At 42.1% G+C, this 22,361-nt stretch overlaps 1 protein-coding gene across 1 annotated transcript in view; it reads right to left on the minus strand.

Moving 5' to 3' along the window:
• VPS41 (VPS41 subunit of HOPS complex) overlaps positions 1-22,361 on the minus strand; it is a 191,050-nt gene that overhangs the window by 25,761 nt on the left and 142,928 nt on the right. The window contains exons 15-19 of the mRNA XM_026674835.2: positions 19,894-19,955; positions 19,526-19,607; positions 15,775-15,867; positions 4,601-4,728; positions 3,152-3,296 (exon numbers count right to left, since the gene is read on the minus strand). Of these exons, the coding sequence (XP_026530620.2) occupies positions 3,152-3,296; positions 4,601-4,728; positions 15,775-15,867; positions 19,526-19,607; positions 19,894-19,955 (510 nt within the window). The remainder of the gene's footprint in view (positions 1-3,151; positions 3,297-4,600; positions 4,729-15,774; positions 15,868-19,525; positions 19,608-19,893; positions 19,956-22,361) is intronic.

Genomic DNA, 22,361 nt, shown 5'->3' on the forward strand with positions numbered 1-22,361 from the left:
AATTCTGATTTGATTCAGATATAGATGGATAATTTGAAATCTGATTTAAAGAATATGTCTTATTTTTTAAAAAAATATTATTTTTACTAAAGTTATATCTTAGAGGTGTCCCTGGTCCCCTTATCCCAGAAGCAGCAACTGTTCCCCTGTCTGCTAGCCCCCTACTTCGCACGGATCTCCCAGCAATGAAGACGGAGAGGGAGAAGGGGGTGGTGTTTCTGTGTGCTCTCGTTTCTGTGTGGCACTCTCCCCTGAATGCTAGCGGTCGTCACTGCCCCCTTCTCCCTCTCAGTCTCCACTGCTGGGCGATCCCATGCAAAGAAGGGGGCTAGCAGAGAGGGGAGAGTGCGAGGTTGCTGCTTCTGGGATGAGGGGACCCGGGAAGTGTCTGGGTCTAGCTCACATGGCTACTCTTCCTCTCGCAGCCAGATTTCCCAGTGTAGCTTGATGCAGGATTCCTCCCCAGGCTCCAGTCCATTTTCCTCTGACTGGACAAAGCTAGGCAAAAAGCCAGCCATCACCAGTGCCCAGCCTCATTGACAGCGAGCTTCAAAAGGGCAATGTGAGGTGCACTGCCACCTGTGTCGAGCTAGACTAGGGAGGCAGAATGTGAGCCAGGCAAGAGGGGAGGGGGGAGGGAGGGATGGAGAGAGATGGGGGGGGGGAACTGCTGCCAGCCCTGATATAATTCTCCAAGATTGGATCTCTCTCTCTCTCTCTTTCTCTCTCTCTCTCTCCCTCCCTCCCTCTCTCTCTCACACACACACACGCAGATTGGATCTTTCTTTCCTCCTCCCCCCACCAGAGACCCCTGGATTCCCTCCCAACTCTGTCTGTCCCATACAAGTACCACCCACACAAGTGACAGAGTTGGCCACGGCCACTCAGTCACATGACCTCCTCCCAGCCATGCCTACCCAGCCACACCCACCCAGCCAGTCATTAGGGCAGGGAACCAATTATTAAAAAATTTGCAGCCTATCACTGGCTTTACCTGGAGAAATAAGAAAACACAGGGTTGTCTCCATGTTACACAAAATCTGTTACTAAAATTCACCTTTGCAGCTGCTACAATGCTAGAAAATTCCTTATAGATTTCCTGGCTTCCCTTTGTGGCCCCTAATCCCAACAAAGCCAGTGAACTCTTAAAAGCATCTTCTCAGGCATTTGGAGGACAAACTGAACTTTTGAGAGCGACTGCAAACTTTTCTGAGGAGAAGGGAAGCAAGTTTCTCTCTCTCACACACACACACTCACACTGTCTCTCTCACTGACTCTCACACACACACCACCCATCAATGCCTCCGTCGTCCTCATTCCTGCACCGAGTCAGCCAAGCCCTTCTGGCGAGGAAAGGTCTCAGCATCCCACCACCACCCTCCCCTCCCCAAGCCAGACCCTTTCCAGGCATCCTGCCAAAGTTCCAGGGCAGCCAACCTCCCTTTACCTGCTGCTGCCGCTGGTGTGGGGAGGGTAAGAGGAAGCAGCAGAGCCCAGCTCTGGAGATCAGATGGGCTCCTGAAAGGAGACGGGGGAGCAGTCCTCTTTGGAATATGTCAGGGAAACAGGGTGACTGTGAAGGGTCGCCATAGCACAGGAGAGCAGGAGGGAGCCAGACCAAAGAAGAGCGAAGATAAAGAGTCCTCGTCTCCTTCTCTCCTTTCTATTGCTCTGATGAAGGCTGAAAATTTGCAGGGGTTGATTTAAAAGCCCTAATCCTAGTCTGAACCTTGGGGGGGGCAGGGCCGTTGAACAGTGAAGGCATCATTTGAGACAATCCTGCCAGAGGAAAAGAACATACCAAGGGGACCAAGCACAGGGCGAGGAGGTGGGCAGCGAGGGATCCATTATTGCTGCAGAGATAAGAGAGCGGTATGCTAGACTAGTCTAGTCTTACACCTCCCCCCATTATTTGCAATTAGGTCTCAACAACACACAGGTTATTTGCTTGTGTATCTGTGTCATTTTTGAAAGCAAGCAAGCAAATGACAACTACTGGAGGGAATCAGGGATGGAAAAAGTGAGAGGCTGGGGAGGGCTTTTCAAAACAGAAGGAGCAAGGACCATTTGCAAACAGCCCCCTGACTGTCTATCAACTTAAATGGGAGGCGCAAAATGAAACCTCATCACCAATCAAAGCCCTGTTCTGCCCATCACTTGTTTTAGTGTGTGTCCACCAGCATTTCATCTGTGCTGGGCTGACGGTGCACATGTCCACAGAGAGGACTCTGTGTGCCACCTCTGCCACAAGTGCCACATGTTCATCACCAAAGGCCTAGAGCGTACTTGATTTTTCTTAGGGAAAGAAATGTGAAGATCTAAATTCTTTATGCAGGTTCTTTATACAAATAGAAGTGCAAAACAGAAGCACGAGATAACATATTTAGCTTTTCTTAACCTAGTGTTTTTCTGTATGTTGGACTGCAACAATCATATTCCCCACATATAAACTTTTACCAGTGCTAAAGAGGGATAATATCCAATTTAGGAAGACTACTGTGTTTATTGGAAAAGTCACTGTAATCTGATATTTCTGTCACTTGAGTTCAGCTATCTTAATTCTCTTAGAAATAGCAATACTGGGGAGGGAATGGAGAGTCTCCAGGAAAACCAGAATTGTTATCTCTTGAATCAAGTTATAATAAAAGATTTTTTACAAACAGATCAGCCAACAGGAAAAAGAACAAAATAAAAAGATTCATGTTGCATCTGTGTGCTAAATTAAATTTTTTCCCTCACCATTAAACAGTTTGGCTCACTATCCCTCATGTCCATTTGAAAATAATGGATTCTTTAAGAAAATGCCTGTTGTTTAAAATTGTTTAAGGACTAGGCTATATTTTTACTATTTTGTTCTTTCAACTTGGGAACACTTAAATGATAATTATGGATTAAGATCAGAAAAATGAAGAGTCTCCTCCCAATATAATATTCTGTCCTTTTCCTTAACCCAATGCAGCTTTGCTACTTCTAAAATATTTCAGAAAAAGCAAGCACTATTGTTAATAACAAATATGTGACTGTATAACTAATCTACCTTTCTCAGATAGCATAATAAAAAGTTCAGGTTGTTAAACTCAGTTTATTTTTATCCGCAAGCATTCTTAAAGAGAAAAAAAAGTGTTAGCACATATGTTGAAATCCATCATACCTCTGAATCAAACTCCATTAGTAGAACAATTTTGTCCCTGATGGAACTGAAAAGATTGTGTTTGTGGATCAGCTGGAAAACATCTTTATGTCTCAGTGTGAGGTAAATTTCAAGGGCCTTTCTATAGCGTTGGTCATAGGTGTACCTAATAAGAAAGATGATATGTTATGAATAGACCCAGATGTGGGCCTTTTGAGAAAGCAATCGAATAGCACAGAAATCATTTAGCTAAAACATCCCATAGTTATTTGGAATAATAGAAAACATTTTCGGTCTACATCTATTAGAAAAGTAATAGGATGTCACTTTTTCCTTCAATTTTCTTCCATACAGACCCACAGTGGTCTTTAGCTTTTCTGATTAAGATAGGCTTCAAGGATAGTAAAAACCTTAAATAGTGCAGGCCAACCAGGAATATTGTTAAAGGCATTCTTGAGAAGAACACAAAATAGGACATATTTATATGTGAATATTGCTGTGTAAAAACTGCAAAACTGGAATCTGGAATATTTGTTTTTTGTACCATGATTTCTGTGCTGTGATTTTAATGATACTTTCAACAGTTATCCCTCTCTCTGAATCTATTTAATTCTTTATTAAAACTTCACTGATAGCATGTTCCCCATTAAAACTTTTATTTTAATATCTAAAATAATTCAAGAGAACAGTCAAATACTTTCTCCTTCCCTCCCTCCCTTCCTCCCCCCATTTATCATAAAATACAGACGGGGACAGTTTTCACTGTATCAAGAATTTTATCCAATGCTCTTAAAATAGCTTCTAGATACAATTATTTCAGATATAGTGCAAATGGGAAAGGAGGTGAAGATGGAGTATGGGTCTTACTTTTCAGTTTTCCAGAAGCTAAATCTACATATTTCCTACTGAGACTTAACAAAAAATCTCAGTGTCAATCCCATAGCTGAGCATCTGTTTCCAGCACAAGTAACCAACAAAGAGCTAGTGGCCTAAGATTCTAAGAGTCAAATTGAAAACTATAAAGAGAAGAGGTTGGATAAAACAACAACACTGGGAGATTTTGTTCAACATAATCCCTTAATGCTCAATAAGGTACTATTGATACAGCATGAACAATAGCATTCGTGAACTTGGATTGCAAGAAAAAAGAAGCAAGATACCACATTCTGCTATTTGGGAGCATCCAAATAACATTTCTTTTCCCTGCCTTATAAATTTTATACATCAAAACTAAAGTACAATAATACTATCTCTGAAACAATGTTGCTGTTTATGTAAATCTTTTCAAATGAAATTTCTAATAAATATTTGAACTTCTTCCCCCACCCACAAAAGTAGAGGTGGGAAGAAGTCAAATTAGTTTTATGTGGAAAAACGTATTTAAAATTATTCAAGGAAAGAACTGCAACTGGTTATTTAGATGTTAGTCAATTGTGGGTATCATTTGAATTCATGAGTCAACAGACTTACAATTCTGCTAGAGTTTTCAGCAATGTCCTGTTCTGTGGATCTTTCTTCAGATGGTCCAATACAGCATGGACAATGACTGGATTGTTGTATAGATTCCCAGGCCATTCTTTAATTAATGTTGCAAAACCCTTAAAATAATTGGAAATGTGGGGTTATTTTAAATGTTGCATATACCTGTGCATTGAAATCAATTCCATCTTTTCCTTTTGTTCATTGGTCAATTTGTAACAAAGATTGTCTTTAAAAAAAATTGGAAGCCTATATAATAGTAGAACAAGAAGATCACTTATTGAGGCATATGAATGAACACTTGATAAGTGTTTGAAATGGTTTTTTTTATTTGCCAAGTTGTAATGCCATACCTGTGGTCTCCTTAGATTTCAGATCCTGGAGTGTGAAAATTTCTAGCCCCATGATGGTGAACCTATGGCCCGCGTTCCACAGGTGGCACACAGAGCCATTTGTGCTGGCACGCGAGCTGCAGGCAAACTTACATCACTGCGCATGTGCGCACATCACAGCTGATTTTCGGCTGGTTTGAGGTCTTTTTCAGCCTCCCAAAGGCTTGAGGAAGGCTTCTGCAGGCTTCTACAAGTTTGTAGGCTGAAATCTAGCCCTGTTTCATCACTTCCGTTTTTTTCGGAAAAACAGAAAGTGACGAAACGGGGTTAGATTTCAGCCTAAAAAGCTTGTAGAAGTCTGCAGAAGTCTTCCTCAAGCCTTTGGGAGGCCAAAAAAGGCCTCAAACCAGCCAAAAATCAGCTGTGAGGTGCAGTGCAGGTAAGCGGGCGGTAAGGTGGGTGGGTGGAGGATTGCGCGCGCACGTGTAGGGGATGTGGGGGAGCACGCATTGCTTTCTGGGTGCGGGCAATCACGCACAATTTTTGGCACAGGAGCCCAAAAAGATTAGCCACCACTGATCTAGCCTCAGAGGCTGGGCGATAAGTTTGCTCAATTAGTAGCTTTAGCAATACATTTTGGTGTAATATTGATTAGAAACTGTGCACACACAGTGCAATTAATTATAAAAAAACTCTATATGAGAGATGATTTTATTGAAGAGACAATTTTTGCTTGTTTATAAATAACTTAGATGATAATATCACAATTAATCATTGAAAATCATTCTTCCCCTCTTTTAAAAAGGAGTTTGCTTGCAACCGTATATATTTAGCACGTTCAAATTATTGCAGGTGAGCGCCAGTATAGTGTAGTGATTAAGGAAACTAGGAAACTGTAAGTCCTGCCTTAGGCATGAAAGCTAACGGAATGATTTTGGCCTGGTCCCTTTCTGTTAGCCCTAAGAAGGAGGCAATAGCAAACTAATTCTGAAAAATCTTGCTAAAAAAAGCCAGTGTTCAAGAATTGGTTACGACTGAATAGAAGACAAAAAACTTATACTATACTATTATTATATTATACTAATATTGCGTTGTACAATATATAAAAGGAGAAGGTTTATGTATTGGTTTATGTATACAAGTTTGTACCCATATTCGCTTCCTTTGATGATATTACCTAGTTCAGGGTCGCCAACCTTTTGACCTCAGGGACCACCAAACTCATACTTTTAAATCACGAGGACACTAATACGAAATTTTAAAAAGATAATATATTTAATATTAAAAATTATTTTTATATTAAATTTAAATTTATTCTAAATTAATTAAAATTAAATAAATAAACTTAATTAAATAAAATTAATTCTAATATATATATATATATATATATATATATATATATATATATATATATATATATATATATATATATATATAAAGATATATTTTTAAAAATATAAAAATGCTTATTTAATTATAATAAAATAGTAAATGCTTAATCATAACTGTGGAGCAGAGCGAAGGGAAAGGAGGTGCCTCTTTCATCCTTTGGGGGGGAAAGATGATTTAATACTGCTGGGATTTAAAAGAAGCCACATGGTGCCTGGGAAGATCTGGATGGAGAGGAACCGGCTCCCCCTCAAACAGAAGAAAAGCAGAGCCCCCCCCCCCAATCTGGTCTCCTGTCATCTCATATCTCCCTCAACTCAGAGGAAACCTCTCCCTCCTTTGCCAGGTGTGGCTGCCTGGAGTTGGGGGAGGGAAAGAGGGCCAGGCAGGAAGCGCTGAGGAAGATGGGCTCCTAATAACCAGGCAACACCCCCCCCATGCCAAAGTCTCCCCGAGACTAAGCTCCAGGGTTCTCCTGCAGCTTCCAAGCAGAGAAGGCCGAAGGGGGGGGGGTGTCGAGCCCAGAAAAGCTCAAGCGCTCACCTGCACAAACAGGCTGGTTATTAGGAACTCGTCTTCCTCGGCACTCTTTTAGTCTGGGCATTTGGTCTACCCCCTGCCCCATGCCAAAGGAAAGCCAGCCAGGCTTTTCCTTCCCTCCTACCCTTCCCCCTGCTCCCTTTCCCCAACTCAATCTTACTTCGGGACAGAGGAAAATGCACTGGAAACATGTGTTGGTATTTCCAACACACCTTTCTCCGGTGCTTGCCCGTAATTCTTCACATTCCTCCAGGCCTGGCTTGCTGAGTGGGGAGAGCAGCCCTGAAATCTCTGCTGCCCCCTCCCAGGAAAAGCAAGCGAGTAGAAACAGCTCTCTCTGGCGGGAAAGAGCAGAGATCAGAAGAAGGTATAGGCAACAGAAAGCAGCACTTTTCAAAGGCAGCAGCTTCCGTCTTCTCTTGCCTGTGCTTTCCTCAATCTCAGCTCTTTCGTCCCAGTGAGAGCTATGTTTCTGTTCATTTTTCCTGTGCTTTTCCTGGGCAGCGATGGCTAGGGCCATGGGGGGCGGGGGCAGCAGAGCAGAGCACAGAGAGGGATGAGAAAACTGATGCTGCCGCCCCATTCTGGACCGCTGAACTGGATGGTGAGCTCAGACTTGCCCACTTTGCCCCCTCCCACCACTACCAGCTGGTACTTTTCCTGCCCCAGGCCATCCCTACCATGCATGGCCATTGAGGAAGAGCCCAGGCCAGGAGAGGCAAGCTGGAAGGTGTGGCAGTGTCACACAAATGCAAGTAGCGTGGCGCTCCTGCACCTTCCAGCCATCTCCATCGTTGCCTCAGCCCGCCTGTGCCGTCAGCCCCCTCTTGGTGCAACAGCACCATTACTTCATTCTGGCTGGCAAGGGCTGTGCTGCTTTTTGCAAGTTTGCACTCAGCTGAAGGGTGGGGGCCAGCAGGTGGGCGGGCTATGTGGGAGGCGCAGCCTTGTGTTCCCGCACAACCTGAATTAATTGCTTTTTTGGGGGGGGACATTTCTCTGTGGCCCACCAAAATTTTCTCACGGACCACCAGTGGGCCATGGCCCACCAATTGGCGACCACTGACCTAGTTGGTAATGAAACGAACAATTAAGCTCAAGGAGCACCAAACATGCCACTGATTATATATTACAGAGTTTTTATTACTTATTTAACCAAGCCAAACCAAACTAAACCAGGATCCCTGAATAACAATTACTGCCTGTGAACTATATTATTGGCTTCTGATTCTGATGTTTCAAAACAGCCTTAAGACCTGGCTCTGCCAGATGGCTTGGGGACTCAATGAGGGAGCTTCATACTGGAGTTGATTAATTAAAACTCACCTACCCACCCCCTGTGCGTCCAGCTCCTGCCTTTCCCATCTGGCTTTAGTGGTTTGTAATTGTCAATTATTTTATCTGTTGAGTGTTGATTTAAATGTCTTTTCTGCTTTAATGTTTTATGCTGTAAGCTACCCAGACTCATTGGATATGAGATGGGAAGCAAATAACTTTTCTAAATAAAGAAACAAATAAAATTAAAAGGCTGGGCATTTAGTGATCAAAGGTACTAAGAGAATAATAAAAATCATCATTGTCATCTGGGCAATATGAATTGGACCAATTTAGGCAAATAATCCCTCCCCCTTTAATACTATTGTAGTCCTATTAGGAACTACAATTAGGCCTCCACCATTCCAAGTGGGAAGAACACAAGTGTAAGGACTGCTGTCTGTATCCAGCATATATATTTTTCTGTTTTTTAGAGAACCTTTTTCATGGAGACTCTTTCATGTTCTTAGTGCTAACCCAGTGGTGGGATTCAAATAATTTAACAACCAGTACACCCAGGGTCAGGTTGGCCATCATGGGAGGCATGGCCCATCCCCGTTCTCCAGGGCTACAGCACTTGTAGGACAAGCCTCCCACAACAACCAACCTGACCCTGGACGAACCGGTCATTAAATTACACCACCACCCCCGCTATCTGCAATGGAGAAATGGGAAACGGAGAGGATGGCACGAGGGAAGGAGTAGGAGCAGGGAGAAGAAAGAGGGGAAAGCGGTCCCCTCTTTCCCTTGCCCGGCCGCTCCACTGCCCGTTTCTCCATTGCTTTGCTGCACCACAGAGCTTGCCCCACTCACTACCACGGAGATGCCCTCACTTCCCCCAAGAAAATTGGTCAAAGAAAGAGAATTCCATTACATGCTGAATGCCGTAATTAAATCATGACTTCCTAAGATGCTAGCTCTGTTACTGGATAAAGCGAGGAGGGCTTCTCAAGGCAGAGAGCACCTCCAGGCCCAACAAAGTGATAGAAGAAGAAATGGAAGAGCAGTGCCTGCCCACATTTTCCACCCTCAAACAAGGTGCTTCTCCTAAAGGCCTCTGGTTTGATGTACCCACCTGCTCTGCCTCTACCTGTGGTGCCCCTCTCATGCCTGAACACTGTGGAAAGAGGCAGAGCCGGCTGGTCCGTCAAAGCAGAGGCCTTCAGGAGAACTGTACTGTTTGGGGGAGGAAAAGAGATCTGGGAGGGCGCTGCTCTCACGTTTCTTCTTCTTTCACTTTATCGGGCTTGGAAGTGCTTGCTGCTTAGAGTCGTCCTCCTCACTTTGTCCAGTGACAAAGATGGCATCTTAGAAAGCAATGGTTCTGTTTCAGCTCATGACCCCTTATATAGTTCTAGTCCCATGAGACTACATGTTTGGAACATGCAGAGTTGAGGTCTAGAAGGGCAGGCATTACCCACTCGTTATGATAATCGGTCGTCTGACATGCAGGAATGGGATTTGGGACCTGCTTCTGGAGCTAGGAGCAAATCCCTAGTGGATTTAGGTACTGGATCAGAGTGAGGGAAATTCTATATCCAATTGGAGTGGGCCACTACAAGGGAGGTAGGGTTCCCCTCCTCTGAATGCAACGTTTGATGGAAATGCAGATAAAGTGGCAGTCTTTTGGGGACAGATAATCAATCATTTAGACTTATATGGGCACTATTACCCATCACATTGGGTGGTGGCAGTCACAGGTGTGTTGAAGGGGGAAGCCAATGAGCGGGCTGCAGATTTGCATCGCCAAAGATCGGCTGGATTAAGCAATATTGGTCTTTTCCTGGCTGCCTTGAGAACCCGGTTTGAGGGCAGATCTACTGAACAGCAAGCAGAAGAAGATTTGCTGGCAATAAAACAAAAGGGTTGACCAGCTCATGAATATGTGCAGGAATTCCAATGTGTGGCTGGGAAATTACCATCATGATTCAAAAGGATTCATCCCGTTTTCCATAGTAGCCTACTAAAACCAGCTGACATGACACGGCTAGAACCCTTGAATACTTGATTCCCGTCTGTGAGTAGGGGTGTTACAATATCTGGTCAAATGGAAGGGGTATCCTTTAGCACAGGGGTCGCCAACCTTTTGGACCTCAGGGACCACCAAACTCATAATTTTAGATCCCAGGGACCACTAACCGGTTCTGTGGGTGTAGCCTAATTTGTGGGTGTGGCTTGGTGGTCATGTGACTGGCTGGGCATGGATTGTATGTAAATATTATACATATTTATATAAATATTTAATTTTTTATAAAAAAGAGCAACTTTTACCCAAAATCAGGCAAAGCAGGCAGGCAGATTAAGTTGTTCACAGAATCACAGATTCATTCAGAAATCTATCTGCTATTGGCTAGCTCAATCTGTCACATAAAATTTGCTTGCAAGCAAACTCACAAAATTAACTCACAACACACCATGCATGTAAATATTGAATTTTTTATTTTAAAAAAAGAGCAACTTTTACCCAAAATCAGGCAAGGCAGGTAGGCAGATTTAGTTGCTCACAGAATCATTCAGTGATCTATCTATCTGCCATTGACTAGTTCAGTCTCTCAAATTTGCTTGCTGTGAGTCTGCACTGAATTTGCTTGCAAGCAAACCTTCAGTCCTAAGGGAAGCAGAGCTGGAGATCTAAAGACTAGCTAGAAAGTAAGAAATCCAACCATTTCCTGCTTCCTAGCTAATCTAAATCTCCCAGCACAGCAGAACAGATGATGGTCGGAAAAAGGAAAAATAGCAATTTTAGCAGGCAAGTTTGCCGGGTAAGGAGTGAGTGGGCGGGGAGCATTCCTGCGGGCCATGTGGACAGCGCAGCCTTGTGTTTCTGCACAGCCTGGATTAATTGCTTTGGGAGGATGCTCTGGGGTTGAGATTTCTCTGCGGGCCACCAGTTTTCTCGAGGTCCACCAGTGGGCCGCGCCCACTGGTTGGCGACCACTGCTTTAGCAGATGCTTCCTGGGTACCCCATATAGATGTACCCCATATAGATATATAGCCCCACGACTGCAAAGACTATTCCACTGGCAACATCCTACCAAGGCGGGTGGGAGGGACAAAAGTCGATGGGTAGGGCCTATTAATTCTGTCCCTTGCTTTTTAGGAGGAGCCATGGTAGAGGGGGCCGCATGTCAGGCTCAGAAATCTGGCCAGCTTACAGACGTGAGTCTGGAGTCTGACACATTCTGGCATTCCTCCCCAACTTAGCTGTGCAGCGGCAATGTGATGCCAACATTTCTCCCCAAATCAGCTGTGAAGCGGCAATGCCGACAACGTCCGCACTGGCAGCGTATGGGAGGGCATGACAGAGGTTCTGGAGTTGCGGGCAGATCACTCAGCTGTTGCGCAAGGACGCCGTGGCTGAATGGATTGATTTTCGCTTTTTATTTCGTTCCTGATCCGGATAATGCATTGGAAAGGGGGGGGGGGTTACCTGATAAGAAGAGAATGGTCTAAACGAGTTAGGGGGAATGAGGGTTAGGAGGCAATAGTCATAATTAATTAGGCATGGGGAGGGGGAGCGGGCTATTAGTTAATGAGCGGATGTTAGGCTAGTTGGGATGGGTGGAGAACGGATATAAACAGTGCTGAGAGGCAGTTGCTCTCAACGCTGACTAAGCATGGAGTTCTGTTGTTGTTGCTGATCGTGATTGGAAGAACTGAAATAAACCTAAACATCACATATCTTTATTTGTGACTAACGTGGTTTGTTGTGGAAAGTATCCAGTACTCGACAGAAGCCAACAGACAGTTGGCTTCCAGTGCCAGAGAAGGCAGGGAAGGAAGTGGCTGGGCTGCCGCTGCCTTTCATTGGGGCGTGTGGAGTGAGACGAGACTCCTCTTGCCATCTCTTCTCTCCCCATCGCCAGGCATGGTAGGGCTTCCTGCCCCTCACTTCAGCCAGTTCACCAAGCTCCACAAAAATTTAGCTACCAGTTCTACTGAACCAGTGTGAACTGGCTGAATCTCACCACTGGGCTAACCTATATAGAATATATGCAGTTGTGATATCATCTGTTGCTTTAGCAATGTAGGAAAAGCAGTTATTGTCCATTTCTCAAAAGCAAATGCCACCACAACACACAAAAAGTGCTTCTTTAAGCATACTGGCAGATGGTAGCCAAATGATACTGCTTAGATTAAATTAAACTTTATTGTCATTGCCATGGATACAGGCAACGAAATGCAGTTAGCATCCAACCAGAAGTGCAAAACAACAGTAAAATATAAATATATGTATGCAAATATGCAAGGCATTTATGAATATGTCAATGGAAAACACAACAAAATGTATGTACATGAGCACACAAGGATAAGTGTGACTGCACATATATGAACATATACAACTGTACAAAATGTTTATAGACACATTGAATATAAGTACAAATGCACAAAGAATTATACAAAATACATCAAATATTATCAAGGGATAATTTACATTGTCAGGCCAATATAAAATCTCTCACATTCCAACAGTACTAGCCCATAATGGTCCTTATGTATTTTATTGGTAGATTGCATCAGTGGTGGGATTCAAATTTTTTACTACTGGTTTTGTGGGAGTGGCTTACTTGGTGGGTGTGGCTCTGCAGTCATGTGACTGGGTGGGCGTGGTTTGGCAGTCATGTGTCTAGGCGGTCGTGGCTTGATGGTCATGTGACTGGGTCAGTGTGACTTGGGGATCATGACTGGGTGTCACTCACATCCATGCCCCTTGCGTCCCAGCCATTCCTTGTCACATCCAGCCCCATTCTGTAAAAATGTTGTTCATGTTTTTTTGACTTTATGATCTACATACTACAGATGTACTTTCATGGACCACTGAAAGGAGGAAATGGCTCACGTGCTTTGCCCAAGAGTGTGATAGGCAACACGCTTTTAAGGGGTTGCCAGAAAGTGGGGGGGCAATGTATTTTCCAAAGCACCAGAAGGCAAACAAGAAGCAATGGATGGAAACTGAACAAAGAAGAAACCTAAAACTAAGGAGAAACTTCCTGACAGTGAGAACAATTAACCAGTGGAACTGCTTGTCTCCAGAAGTTCTGGGTGCTCAATCACTGGAAGTTTTTAAGAAAAGACTGGACAGCCATTTCTCTGAAATGGTATAGGGCAGGGGTCCCCAACCGCCGGGCCGCGGACCGGTACCGGGCCGCGGAACAAGCCTTACCGGGCCGCTGGTTGCTGGGCGCCGCCATCTTTTTTGGTAAAAAGCAATTTTTCGTCAAAAGATGGCGGCGCCAGCGCTGGTGAGCTTTTCCGGGTAGAAAGCCATTTCTGACCCAAAAGCTCACCAGAAGCGCTGGCGCCGCCATTTTTTGATGAAAATCACTCCGTGACGCCACCGGAAGTGATTTTTCGTCAAAAAAGATGGCGGCGCCCAGCTGACGCTGGAACCGGGCCGCGGCGCCAGCTGACGCCGGAACCGGGCCGCAGCGTCCGAAAAGGTTGGGGATCCCTGGTATAGGGTTCACCCCAAGGTCCCTTCTAAGTGTTATTCTGTTATTGTGACATCTTTCCTGGGACCTCTACTCAGATTTTGGCATCCTCAGACTCTTAGCTATTTAGCTGAGGAATAACAGATTTGAAAGGGACTTTGGAGGTCTTAGGCAGGAAAACTGAGGATGCCAAAAGTAGAGGTCCTGGGAAAGGTGTCAGAATAACAGAATAATACTTAGAAGGGACCTTGAGGGAACCCTATACTATTTCAGTATTTCAACTGCAGGTTTCTAAAAATCTGAAATTAATATCCTAATAAGATTTTTAGAAACCTGCAGTTGAAATCTCCTTATCCCGAAGACCCAATTTCATTTGGAATTTAATCCCAAACTGATTGCCCTCTTAGCATTTCTCTTGACACTTCTCCAAAATGCACTCCCACGAAGCCACATCTCTTCTCTCTCCTCTCTCTCTCTCTCTCTCTCTCTCTCTCTCTCTCTCTTTCTCTCTCTCTGGGGAGAAACTACAGTACTACTGGCATTAATACTCTTTCCAACGACATGTACAAGAGTTTAAACAGAAAATATAAGCAGGAGCCAGCAAATATTAGCATACAGTCACAAATCCCTCCAGGAAAATCAGTATTGATTTAATATTTCCCAAATGCAATCCTTTGTAAAGAAAAATGTTCTGGACTACAGACATTGAACACATGTAAATCACACACACACACACACACACACCTATCTCTTTCTCACACACACACATACACCTGGTCTGACTGGGATGGCGTGAGAAGACATAAAGTGAGCGGCCGTGGCTGTAGCACGCCGCCACTGTGTCCACTTGCTTTGTTTATTTTGTCCCTCGGGAGAAAGGCAGAAAGTGAGTGGCTACAGCGGTGGTGGCAGTATTCCTGGAGGACAGGCGGAAGTACCAGGGCTGCTGCACATGTGCAGTTGTGCACCTCTGCTGCCCCTCTCAGCCCCCATCACAGTGGATGCCTCCCAAGGGCCATCTGCCCACCCACTGGCCAGGCTAGGCTGGAAGCAGCGCAAACCCAAGGAGGAGGCAGAAAGTGGGCGGCGACCGGAGCATGGAGCCACCGTGGCTGCTCTTTTTGTTCATTTCATGCCCTGGGAGAAGGCAGAAAGCGAGCAGCTATGGCGGCCACAGCATGCAGCCGCCTGGCCACTCGCTTTCTTCCTGGGAGAAGGAAGACACAGGTGGCGGAGGCCGAAGCATGCTGTGGCCGTGCCTTTCTTCCTTTTGCTCTCCGGAGAAGGAAGACGTGGGCGGCAGCAGTCCCAGGGACGAGAGGAAGAAAGCGAACATCTGCAGTGGCAGTATTCTGGGAGGGCAGGGAGGGCAGAAGTACTGGGGCTGCTGCACATGGCCATCTCTGCTGCCCCCTCAGCCCCAGCACAGCAGAGATGCCCCCCAAGGACTGCCTGCCCACCCACCCGCCAGGCCAGGCCAGAAGCGGCACGTCCCCTGGGAGAAGGAAGAAAACAAGTGCTGCTACTGCTCCGTGAGCCATGTCCCGTTGATGCTGCAAATTGTGCACAACATGGGCAGCCCAGGACATCCGCCCACCCTCCCAGTCCCGCCAAGTGAGCCCGGAGATGGGGGAAACAGCTAGCTAGGCCGCAGCCAGCGCTCCCGCCTGGGATAGGGCCACTCCAGCAACTAAGCCAGCTAAGTGAGCTTGGGAATGGTGGGGAGCCATCAACAAGCTCAGGGGATGGTGGGGGAGGGGAGGAAGCTCCAGAGACGGGGGAGGCTAGTGCGACTTGCAGGCTTACCTGTGAACAGGAAGATCAGAGCTGCTCAGTTGGGGCACAGGCACCATGTGGGAAGCCATGTTAAGCCACAAGGACCCAGTGTGGAGTGACTGGGTGGGGCAAGCAAGAGTCAGGTGGGTGGGGCAAATGAGTGAGTGGTGACCAGGCAACAGGTTCAGGGATGTGACCAGCCAGAAGTCACTACCGGTTCAGTGACCCATGCCAAATTATCACTACCGGTTCTCCTGAACCGGTGAGAACTGGTTGAACACCACCACTGGATTGCATGTCTCATCTTAATCTCTACCAATATAGTGACAAATTTAGAGGTGTTGCTCTGTTGCAGTGGTATTACAACAAATAATACTTTACCTCATAATCGCTCTCTAGAAATTCATGCAGAACCATTTCATAAATGAAAGGCTTCAGAATCAAATCTTGTCTTGGCAAATAGTGGCTAATTGCCTAAGGAAAGAAACAATTAAAATATGCTTAATCTTTCCAAATTGTTTAGAAAGCATTACTAGAAACAAAGCTAGAAGATGTGACAATATTCCAGTTGAGCTATTTAAAATCCTAATGTTAAAATTCTTCACTCAATATGCCAGCAAACTCTGAAAACTCAACAATGAACACAGGATTGGAAATGGTCACTTTAGGTTCCAATTCCAAAGAAAGCCAATGCCAAAAAATGTTCAAATTACCATACAACTGCATAAACTAGCAAGGTCATGCTCAAAATTCTACAACTAGACTTTAGTAATATGTGAACCAAGAACTACCAGAAGTAAAAACTGTGTTTCAAATAGGCAGAGGAACTAGAAATTAAATTTCCAACATTTGCTGGATCTTGCTTTCTTCCTGGGAGAAGGAAGATGCGGGTGGCGGAGGCTGGAGCAAGGCAGTTCAAAAAAAAAAATCTACTTCTGCTTCATTGACTACGTTAAAGTCTTGATTGTGTAGATCAGTGGTTCTTAACCTGGGTGATATTGCCCCCCAGGGGGCGATTTCATTTTTCAGGGGGGCAATGGAACGAAAAAGGGGCGATGCGGGGCGAAGGAATGGAAGGGGGGCGATATGGGGGCGATGGAGCGAGAAGTTTTGGGGACACTTTTGAGACTTTTTTCGTACAGTGAACCACTGTATATCTGTTGTACAAAAACATCAGATCGCTCACTATTAGTAGATTAAACTGTGTTTTAAAATGTTCCTCCAGCTAGCTTCAGTACAGAATGCCGTACATATGTGAATATGCATCGCTCATCTTCATGCGTGTTGCCCAGCAGCCTCTATCACTCTACCCATTAAATTTGTCGCTCTGATTTTTGTTGCTTTCCTTCTGTAAAAATATTCTTTGTGTCTTTTTCACCCTTTTTACAGTGTGCATGAATATATATTTTCCTCGAATCTTAATTTAGTTTCAGAGTTTTCGTCTTGAAATTCTTAGTTCCTGCATTGCGGTTTGTTCTTATGCTCTTTTTATATTTCTTTTTGCGTCTTAAAATTCACTTGTAATTAAATCATTAAATGTTACTGTTTTTTTTCAGGCATTTCATTTTTTTGCAATTGAATTTTGTTTTCAGTGGTCATTGCATTTAAGTGTCTTGAATAAATAAGATAATAATGAAATATATGCATCATGAAGTTTGGGAGTAAAGTGATGGGTGGCATCAGAATTTTTCACACAGTTGAGATATGGGAAAAAGACTGGAAATAAATTATTTGCATTGATATGTCCTGATGACAATTTTAAAGAAAACAAAAAACATGTTTGCATAAATTGAAGAATTATTTCTCTGTGTTGTGATTGAGAGGTTATGTTGGGGGAGGGGGCCGATGATAACTTCCTCAATGGTTCAAGGGGGCGATTCTTTTAAAAAGGTTAAAAACCACTGGTGTAGATCATAATAAAGTGTGTCAAGTTCTTAAAAAGATGGTAGTACCAGACCACCGTACCTGTCGCCTGAGAAACCTGAGGGTCAAGACGCAACAGTGAACGACCGTGGAACAAAAGATTGCTTCAAAATAGGGAAAGGAGTGTAAGAGGGCTGTATATTGTCATCCTGCTTATTTAACTTATATGCAGACTAATGTGAAATGCTGGGCTGGATAAATCACAATCCAGAATTAAGATTGTCATGAGAAATATAAACAATCTAAGATATGTTGATGATACTTCTCTAACGGCAGAAAGTGAAGAGGAACTAAAGCGCTCCTTGATGGGGAGAGGAGAGTGCAAAAGTCAGCTTGAAACTCAATATTAAAAAAACTAAGACCATGTAATCTGATCCTATCACTTCCTGGCAAATAGAAGGAAAAGAACTGAAAGCAGTTACAGAGTTTATTTTCTTGAGCTCCTAGAGTATTGAAGATAGCAACTGCAGCCATGAAATTAAAAGATGCCTGAAAAAGCAGAGATAAGTTATGGTTTTCCCAGTAGTTTTATATGATTGTGAGAGTTGGACTCAGGCTCAGTGCTGAAGAATTGATGCTTTTCAATTGTGATGTTGGAGAAGACTTAAAAATCCCTTGGACTTCAAGGAGGTCACACCAGTCAATCCTAAAGAAAATCAATCCTGACTATTCTTTGGAAGAACAATTACTGAAGCTGAAGCTCAAATCCTTTGGCCACTAAATGACAAGAGAGGACTCACTCGGAAAAAAAATGATATTGAGAATGATTGAAGACAAAAGGAGAAGGGACAGCAGAGGATGAGAAGGTTAGATGATGTCACTGATGCAACGAACATCAATTTCAATGGGCATTCTTTGGAAGACAGTAGAGGACAGGGGCCTGGTGGGCTGTATAGTCCATGGGATTACGAAGAGTTGGATACGACTTAGTGATTGAATAACAACAAAAACAATCAACACTTTGGAAAGGCAATAATTTCCCTGACAGGCTTTTTGGACAATCTACAAAGATTTTCTAAATTTAAAAGGGTTCCGGATAGCATAAAGCTTTGGTGTTAAATTTTATACCCAAGTTTAAAATAAATCTAGAAGGGATTGGTGGTGGCAGAAATAGTACATCACCCATTTATCCATACATCTTTTAGGATGAAGTGAAATAAAGGAAGGCAAGCAAACCTGAGAGGCTATCTTCTAATCTGGCAAAATGTCTGCCTGCTAACCTGCTCTCCCCCCATAAATAGTGCTGTTGTCTTGCCATCCATCTTTAATTCTGTACGAAGGCAGCTGCTATGAGAAAAACTGCAGTTTTGCAATACTTTCGCACTCTTGAACAAAATTTAACAGCTCAAAAGGACTACCTACTGTGAGATCTTAATAATATGCTCCTTTTGGTTCATTGAGTTTGAGTAGGAAGACATAAAATTCGTAGAGAGAATATGGATATGCAATCAATACACATGTTCATAAGTGCTTTCTACTGTCTGAGAAGTAACAGCCTTTTAGCAATTTGCCATGGTCAATCTATTAACTTTGATGCTTGCTAACAAATATGTCCCTTAAAATTTCCTGCTCTGCTCTGCCAGTAATTGAATCTCATGAGTTCTTTTTAATCTTGCAGTACACAACAGGCCCAAAATCTGTCATGTTGAAACATAATTAATTTCTGAATATATTATTAATGAATCCATCTACAAGCTCTTGAATCATGAAACCATAAGTGTCTATGATGCTTTTAAAAACTTCTAAAATCTAAAGACTCTTGAAAGGTTACAACTCTCTGAAGTATGAAAGAGAATTGACAAACTCAGATGGACATAATTCAGCTTCCATATCTGATATATAAAAAAATGTACAAGCAACCAAAACACTATATTTTGTTAAGTTTCATGTTTCAAAAATGATTAATAGCATGTTTCAACTTTTTATTAGGCCATGAATATCGACTTATTTCAGTTTTAGATTCTAGGATGTAATGCTATTTCTTGAAATTCAATTAATAAGCTTACCCTATTGTGCATTAAAGAAATATAGAATCCACACAGACCCAACTCACATGGAGAAAATAACAGATGAAACAAATAGATAAAGACAGACCCAATGGAGCAAATTTTGAATATGCCTACTTTTGGGGAAAGTAATAAAGACATAATGACTATATGATTTATTAACTTCTACATGTGTCAAGTAAGCAGTGTTCAGTCATACAAACCTTAAGTTGCCCAATTTCTTTAAATCTATATACTTCACATTCCCATAAATTTGTGTTTTTGCCAAGTATCTTCTGGCATTTTCTGAAGAGAAAATATATAATAAGCAAAGTGTTCATAAATCATATTTTCAATGTTAAAGAATGTTTCTTGCACACGTCAATATTTGTAAAGTAACAGCAGTAATTTGAAATTAATTATGAATTACTTTTTAATCTGACTAAGGGCAATCAAAAACATAAAATTCAGCAACCATGATCATATATATATATATTTATATATATTTATATATATTTATATTTATATTTATATTTATATTTATATTTATATTTATATTTGTATGTGCACAAAAATAAGCTAAAAACATTACCTTGAGGCCAAATCATAATCTCCAATTTCTAATAGATGGTTTATGTATGCTAAACCTATATCCTAAGATAAAACAAAATCGGTCAAAATTAGTTAAAAGTCAAAGGTAGCACTCAGTAATGAACTTTGTTTTCAAGTACTGTAACCTGTTTGTTAAATATAATGATTTGGTTTATCCCTGATAGTATACAAATTTACATATTAACAAAAACACTTGTCAAAAAGTACTGTTAAAATAAATTTTGAAAAAAATGGGCTCAGTCTGAATGTTATGTTGTCTGATCAAAACTAATGATCAAAACAAATGGTCATGGAAAAAGACCATATTCTTCATCTATTCATTGGATGTAATTGTGCTCCCTTCAATGCTCTTAATCTGTTAGTCACATATAATATTGAAGATAATAAAGACATGAAAAAAGAAACACAGGATCAAATTGTTTGATCAGTTTCAAGATATGCATCTTCTTATCCAGACCTAAACTCAATAGATTTTAAAGACAGAATATACTTTTATTATATACATGACTACCTCATATTTTCAGATATGGGACAAATTAAAACAATGAGTCATGTTAAAGTATCATTTCTCTACCATATGTGGAGATGATAATGAAGTGTGAGGTATCCAAATGATACCAAAAATAGTGATTTTAATTCAAGCATAAATATGCATATTATTCTTTTATACATGACTTAGAGAAAAATCAGTATTGGGAAGTGAAAGACTCCAAACTCCCTATACCCAGCTTATTATCTTCCCTTTTCAGCCCTGAGACAGAACTTCTATCTTGGCAAGATGATTCTAAGAAGAAAAAGTATTACAGAGAAGCAAGGCATTATTACAAAGGATTAAATGTGCCATCATTCCTGCATACATAAAATGCATTCTTTTCATGCTTCCACGAGATCTGTCTTCTTCTTTGATATGTCCAAAGTATTTTGCTTCAACCACTTCAGGCTATAATAAACTACTATCATTCTTTCTATAAGTAAATATTGTTTTACTGGTTTCAATTGACAACTTTATAACAAGCTTTGAGAAATGTTTTTGTTCCAGGAACACTGCCTCCCAGTAGGGGTAAGGCTGAATCTGTTGGGAATGAGATGGGCAGTAAAAATTCTACATTTTTGTTGGAGGTATCTCTACTCCTGTGCATGCTTCAATAAAAAGCTCTGTGAGGACTATTTGCATGTTCAAATGAAAATACAAATTAAGCACACAAAAAAACCCTGCATTTTCTTGGGAGTATATTATGGATTAATATTACTATGGCTTCAAGAATGGTTAGAGCATTAAAATAGCTTTCCTATTTTGGTCATATTGAATCAGATGAAATAATACTGATTATTGCAGCTGGTATGAGAAAGGTATGAGCACCATTTATCATTTGTGTAAGCTCTTAATCCTACCTTTGAAGAATACAAAGATTTTTTCACTCTTATTGTTCCATGATCTCAGAATACAAGGTTTTTGTTATGCTATATGTTATGTTATATTTGTAACAATAAGCATGATTAACATTCAATAAGATTGTGATCCGAGGATACTTGAAAATTCGATAGTTCAACATCTTTATATCTAGGATACAACTGTGCTCACTGGTACCCTGACAACTATGTATGCCCTTTTCTCTTCAAATCTTTGATAATATTATTCTAGATCTCTAATTATCTGGATACAAATTTAGGTTGAAAGGAGAGGATGAAAACAAGTATTAATCAATAGCCATTATTCCCTTCCTAGGGAAGGTGCCAGAGCAGAAGATGGCCAATCGACTCCAGGATGTACGTATGAAATTTATTTTCTAAATTCATTTTAATCTGCCTTCAGGCCTGGCTGTGGAACAGAAAATGTTTTGTTCTGTTTTGCTCTGTAGGATAATCTACAACAGGAAAAAGACAGGGGAAGTGTAAGTGTCTTAGTCCTCCTCCTGACTCCTCTCAGTGATTTTCCATGGTATTCTGCTGGAAAGGACAGAGTATCAGAATTGTGATAAGGAGGCACTATACTATGGGGTTCCACTCTTATTTGGATGTTTGGATTACAGAATGTGGTGCTGTGTTGTCGCAAAGTTCCAATTTATCCCCTATGGCCTTTAACATCTACATGAGAGTCACAACTGTGATCTTATCCAGTAAGTTATTCATGCTCTGGTGACTTTTTAGATAGACTGCTGCAGAGCACTGTATGTGAGTTTGTCATTGAAAATGGTCCCCAATATCAGTTACTTCAGAATAGAGCAGCTAGACTGCTTATTGGGATTGGCAGATCTGGACATTTTATTCTAGTTCTTCACCACTTCCAGACCCAATTCAAACAACTGATTTTGATTGAAAGCGCTAAATGTCTTACTGTAGAATCAGGCAACCCAAAGGAGTCCTTTATCCCATATGTACCTACTTGCAGCTACAACTATTTCCAAACCAATATATTTTATTGTAATTTATTTAGATTATTATAAGCTG

This window comes from Notechis scutatus, chromosome Z (assembly GCF_049901735.1).
Source record: "Notechis scutatus isolate UNSWTSFEM ecotype Mainland chromosome Z, rNotScu1.2, whole genome shotgun sequence".
Taxonomy (NCBI): domain Eukaryota; kingdom Metazoa; phylum Chordata; class Lepidosauria; order Squamata; family Elapidae; genus Notechis; species Notechis scutatus.